We start from the raw sequence: 6,000 nt of genomic DNA, 5'->3' as shown, positions 1-6,000 counted from the left end.
GCGATATTTGAAGTTATACGCAATACGCAGCTGTTGAAATTTTCAACATGGCGTCTTAGTTGGGAAAGTTTACATGCAGTGGAAGATAATTTTTGATTACTCAGTCATACTACGACTACGATTTGACACTCCTCAATGACTTTCATTGGTGGAGATCGGAGGCGGCTACTATTGATGGATTAGCAGTCCACCTTTTCAATTAAACAAGAAGCATCATAATATCAGAAAGCAGCTATTATTATATTACAATTACTTACCAAACTTACAACTCGCTGTAGTAGAGGATTTGGTTGCCTGTTGGATCTATTGAGTATACAAAATTTAGATATAAAGGCTCTGTGAAGTATATGTAACAGGCAGCAAATGGCATGGCATATTCTATATGTATTCTTTGCCATTTCTGTCTGCCTGACTGTCCACTAAAGCTAGAGATTTCAGCTGTTCAATTAATAATGTATGTACGACTATTCAACACAGTACTTTACTTATTATGTATTTTGTTAAGTTTTGTTAAGATTATACCATTTGAAATATGAATTTAAAACTGCAGGAGATCCGAGATTTTCTCTGCTTTAATAAACGTTTAGCTGAAAAACTCGCTATACTCTTGATGAGACAGTCTATCAATTAAATTATAATTTTATCATTTGTTTTGCATGAGGCGAATGACAGCTAGACAGCTTGACAGCAGGAGTCCCATGGGCATTTCATTTGCGGCTCTTGGGGCAAATCAATGCACATACGAATTTCCATATTCGTAGGTAAAACGATTCATAAATTTCAGATGCTGTACGCATATTTACACGCCGCGAGGCGCGCTTGAAAATTAAGTTTGCAGTTGAAATGGAACGCAAAGACAAGGGGAGGGGGCGCACAATGGCCTGACTTTAAATTGCTCACGTGTGTATGTGACACAATTTGGGACAGAGCCGAGTGGAGCCGGGCAGAGAAGGGCAGAGGCGGGCAGAGGCGGGCCGGGACAAGCGACAAGCGACAATGGCGGAAACGGAAGCGCAAAATGTGAAAAATGCGCGCAGTGAACAAAGCGCTTGAATGTGGAGCACGAGGCGGAGCAGGAGGCGAGACGCGGGCGCTGGAGTTGGGGGTTAAGGCAAGCCATGTGGCGCTTAACAGCTGGCACGTACACGCTGCCACGCCCACGCAAAGGGCCGCGGGGCAAATAATTTGGCAAGCACACACACATACACACACACGCACTGAGAGATACGCACATACACACATACACAGTCACATCCATGGAGTCTTCACTTTTGGTCTCTCCAGCGCTCGAAGTTTGCCCCATCTTGGGGCTATCAACGTCACGGGCCTCGCCATAAGCCTCAAATGCCATGCGTACGTGTGTTATTTAATGCTTATCTTTATCCTTTTCCCATTAGTGTTATTGATGTTGGCAGTCGTCGTGCCCTGCCACTGTGGCACCTGTGCGCTTCTGCTTCTACTGCTGCTGCTGCTGTTGCTGCTGCTGCGCCTCGATAAACCCGGCCGGCAGCTATACGCTGACAATTGATGCCACAAGCTGCCAGCGGAAGCACAAAACCTGGCACAAAATCACGCGCTAAACATTATTTTAATGCTCCAGGCAGTCACATATGTCTGTACTCATTCGCATTCTCAGTCTCAGTCTCAGTCTCAGTCTCTATCTCTCTCTCTCACTCATTCCTTTTTTGTCTTTCTTTGAGCTCTACTCTATAAAGCAGTTTGTCGCAAATATTTAAAGCTCTGCTGTATTTCCTTTGCTGCTTGCCCTGCCGTGTGCTTCAGCCCCAAGAGCTCTCTGGGGTCCTCTCGATGCCACAACTGACATTTACAAATGCTAAACTTGGCTCCGCGTTGGAGCCGGCCTTGAGGGAAGCCTTTTGAATTGAGACGCTCCTGAATTATGGCGCCAGATGGTTCAACTTAAAGCCCTTCAAGCAAACCTCATAAATTGTGAAATATGTTTGCCATTAAGAGTATCTGTGCTCAGTAATTGCTTACGAGGCTAACAAGGACTCACATGATAAAATATTTAAAATCTTTGAATTTGTGTGGGAATAGCAGAGATGCGGAAAAACATTGGGAATTTATGGTTAGTTAGTTAGCTATTTTTGAAATCCATTTTGCTAAATATTAATAAAAATAAAAAAAAATAAGGAAATAAAACACATATATGCAGATTTTAAATTTAAGTTCATTTATATTCATTTGCATTTAATTTTTTTTTTTTTTTTTTTTTTTTTAACAAATTTAATATTTTTTTTTTTTTTTTTTTTAATACTTTCAAATATATTTTATTCATAATTTTAAAAAATACATAAAATTTTATTTTTCTATTCTAGTATTTTAAAAATATTTTATCATTATAATTCAAATATATGTATATTTTTATGAATATTTATATCAATTTATAAGTATTTATATAATTTTTTTTTTTAATATTTATATGCACTGTTTTTTATACTGATAAAATTTTTTGTACATATATTAAGATTTACTTTGTGAAGTACGCGACGAAAATTTTGAAATTTCATTTGAGTTCCGTCAGTTTGAATATACGAAATAGTTTACTTCAGAATTATGTACTATTATTTATTATATATATCAGGTATGTAAAAGCATTTTTTGAGTACACAACAGCTGCATAGCGAAGCGAAATAAGAATGGGTCCGAAATATTGTAATCATTTAGTTTTCGCTTTGATACACAGAAAGTGAACTATCAGAAGAATATACATTTATATGATATATTTAATTTAGTCAACCAAGCAAATAATAAATAAAATACAGAAGCAGAACTGTCAGTTCATGATTGCAGAACTATCGATAGTCATTTTAGGGTTGTGCGTAAGCATGCGATAGAGTTGTGTGAATAATAAGAGTTGTTTGCCGGATGGAACGTTGAGTCGTAGTTAGCTTTGACAGATCCATCGTTGGACGTGTTTTATTATGTATTTTTCGATTGGTGTCGAAACTTTTCACACATTTTAAACACCAATTCCAACAAATTCAAATGTATTGTTAAATGTTAAGCGGTCGAACAATCTCGCGCGGCCCAAAGTGTATAGAAGCCATTCCCATACCCATTCGACGACAAACCGAGTTCTCTATTTTCTATGTGAAGCATCGACAAGCCGCCCAACACTCCGCCGGCAAGACAGCGTAAGCAACCGTTAAGCAACCCCGAATCGAGCAGAAATCGAGAATTAAAAGAATCAAAGAAATGTTGGCACGCAAATCCCAACTGACTCCGCGGACACCGCCCGTCCACGAGCGCATCGCCCTGCTGTGCGCCCGGAACATATGCAAGCTGGCCGCTGCTTTGCCCAAGCCGCGCACTCGATCCGGCTATTTGCCAGTGCTGGTGGAGCTGCGCCGCGCCGACGAGGATGTCGTCTATCGCTACCAAGTGAACCTGCCGCCGAACTGTCTGGAGGGCGACGGCCAGCAGATGAACATGGCCCAGGCCAAGGCGATCACTCAGCAGCTGAAGCTGCCCTGTCTGGTGCACGGCGCCCTGGAGCCCAGCGCACAGCCCCAGGCTGTGCTGCCAATGGTGGCAGAAGATGGCGAGGCACCGCAGCTGATCCTGATGCAGGATGCTGTGCATGTGGTGCACGAACGTGAGGACTTTGGGAACATGGGCCCCACGCCCAGCACCGACGGCATCACCACGTTCCAGAACGCAGCCTATGCCAGCGGCGCATCGAAGATCACGCGCGACCATTTCATGGCCGTGCTGCACAACCAGCGCCGCAGTCCGCTGCAGTTCGAGACGCTCTGGGCGGACCAGCATTTGGAGGGGCTGGAGACTATTGAGCAAGTGATCAATGCCTGCCAGTCACGCCCCATCGAGCTACCGGGCTTACACGAGCCATTCACAGCGCGTCACAATAAGACCGAGTCCCAGCTGCAGCTGAAGCCATATACTGGCCGTGGGCAGGCCTCCCCACCAAAGGCTCAGACAGGTAACTTTCAGGGCAATGGGCATCAATACAACCCAGCTCCGCGGGAGCCGGCAAACGTACGTGAGGAGCGGCTGCCCAAGAGGGCGCTCAACGGCTACAAGCAGCAGCGCAAACCCAGCAGGAGCCAAAGCTTCGCCAACAGCACTGAGCGAGTGCGTTGTCAGCCGAAGAGACTCGGCAATGGCAATCGCGAGGCACCGAGCCAACCGGCGTTGGGCTCGAGTGGCTACAGGCCGCAGCCCTACGAGCCGGCATTCTATTGCAGCATCAAGGACTACATTGCCAACCAGCAGCAGTCGCGGCAGCGCATCTATCTGCCCAGTGGGGATCCGCTGGAGTATCGCATGGAGGGATCGTCACCCCTCTATGCGCACCTGCCGCGCGTCGACAGCAATGGCCATCCCATGAATGGGCAGAGGCAGCTGCTCAGGCGACAGAAACTGGAGCAGGACCTCGACTATCAGCGGCACGAGCAGCAAAAGTATAAGCGCAGCTTTACGGGTGAGTCGACTTGGGTGGCTTAAAGCTGAAATGCAAGTTGAAAATACTTGCAGCAGCAGTGCTAAAATCATTTCAAATTTAGCCTTTAGATCTACTCAAACTAATCTAAAACTCAGCTGAAATTATGGGAAACCTGCTGAAATTGCATTTATTCACTCATCTATTCTTTAAAATTAATTGAAATTTCCTCCATAACAGTATAGTATATATATTTCTATATATCAGTTACGATACAAATATTTACATATTTATATCTATATAATTCTTGAGCTTTAAAATTCGTATTTTCATGCAGTTGTTGATAACTAGATAACTAACTGATATCTATTGCATAGAACCGTCGACCACATCGCAAGTTCCGCAAGAGCTGCAGTCGCTGTTCCACTGGGACTGCTGCCACCTGTGCCACACGGCAATGCGGACGATGCGCAACGCCCTGGACCATTACCTGTCGCGGACGCACCTGCGCCGCGTGGACTCGTGGCTGATACGCTACAGCTTCATCAAGGGCAACCTGTCCGAGGATATGCTACGGCACCTGCGCAGCTCGGGACCCGCCGTGCTGCACTGTGACCTGTGCGACCTGAAGCTGACCTCGGTCATACACGCGCGCCAGCACTTCTACGGGCGGCGTCATCGGCTGGTGGAGCGGCACATCAGCAAGCCGAACGGCGAGGGCTACTACGACAAGTCGGGCCGCTGGGTGCGCACCAACGACAAGTGGCTGATGTGCAAGCTTTGCGACGTGATTGTCACCTCGGAGTCGCAGCTGTCCATACACATGGCCGGGCTGCGCCATCGCAAACGCGAGCGCTCCAGCGGTCCGGGCTCCATGTCGGAGCCGTTCGATGGCAGCCACGTTTACCGCATCAATGCGAATGGGTCGCTGGTGCCGCTGAATCCGCTCGGCTGCTACATGTATTCCGGCTATAACAAGCCGGACTTTAGTAAGATCAACGATCTGAATGCCGCCTACTACTGCGAGGTCTGCAACATAACGCTAAATCACCTAAAGTCGGTGAAACAACACGAGGAGGGGCGTGTGCATAGAAAGAGGCTGGAGAGGATCATACAATAGAAGAGTGGACTTGAAGAAGAAGAAGACGAACTAGAAGGAATATAATGTGAAGAAGAACAAAAAGAATTATAAGGAGAAGCATATGAAGGGAGTGGTGTGTATATGAGAGAGTGAGTCTGCGTTTCATCTCGTATCTACATTATTTATCGAAGCTAAACAATGTCAGCAGATCCCCTAAACCCAAACTAGACGAACGGGCCGAGTGCTGTGCCGTATTATTGACAATTTACTTTTTGAACTATCTATCCTTTTCATATGTTTTATAATAGAATTGCGCGTAAACAACAAATGAGCAAATGTAATCTATATATATATGTATATATATATGTGTATATGTGTCTATACATGTATATATATGTATATATATATATAAATGTATGTACATATATATATATGTATATGTATATGTATGTATACAAAATAATAATAAAATATTATTGTATCTCTATTAAAGACA

The 6,000-nt window shown here is 44.7% G+C and overlaps 1 protein-coding gene across 4 annotated transcripts; it reads left to right on the top strand.

Moving 5' to 3' along the window:
- Nucleotides 1–2,892: 2,892 nt before the first annotated feature.
- Nucleotides 2,893–5,861, top strand: LOC6577314. Of its 4 annotated transcripts, none has more exons than XR_006357194.1 (3): nucleotides 2,893–4,465; nucleotides 4,801–5,653; nucleotides 5,713–5,861. XR_006357194.1 is itself a non-coding variant. In XM_044008860.1 (2 exons), exons 1-2 carry the CDS (start codon nucleotides 3,220–3,222, stop codon nucleotides 5,541–5,543), a joined length of 1,989 nt encoding a protein of 662 aa, XP_043864795.1. In that variant the 5' UTR covers nucleotides 2,893–3,219; the 3' UTR covers nucleotides 5,544–5,861. The 4 variants fall into 4 exon arrangements, 1 of the variants encoding a protein (XP_043864795.1); XR_006357195.1 differs by having other exon boundaries at nucleotides 5,710–5,861; XR_006357196.1 differs by having other exon boundaries at nucleotides 5,696–5,861.
- Nucleotides 5,862–6,000: the final 139 nt, after the last annotated feature.

Source organism: Drosophila mojavensis, unplaced genomic scaffold (assembly GCF_018153725.1).
Source record: "Drosophila mojavensis isolate 15081-1352.22 unplaced genomic scaffold, ASM1815372v1 contig_36, whole genome shotgun sequence".
In the NCBI taxonomy this organism is placed as follows: domain Eukaryota; kingdom Metazoa; phylum Arthropoda; class Insecta; order Diptera; family Drosophilidae; genus Drosophila; species Drosophila mojavensis.
This window is presented reverse-complemented; position numbering and strand designations above follow the sequence as displayed.

What these genes read in the sequence shown, in the direction of transcription:
- LOC6577314 (XM_044008860.1), top strand. Translation starts at nt 3,220, where the DNA reads ATGTTGGCACGCAAATCCCAACTGACTCCGCGGACACCGCCCGTCCAC. An exon ending in GTATAAGCGCAGCTTTACGG is followed by an intron (nt 4,466 to 4,800) that starts GTGAGTCGACTT and finishes TCTATTGCATAG; the next exon opens with AACCGTCGACCACATCGCAA.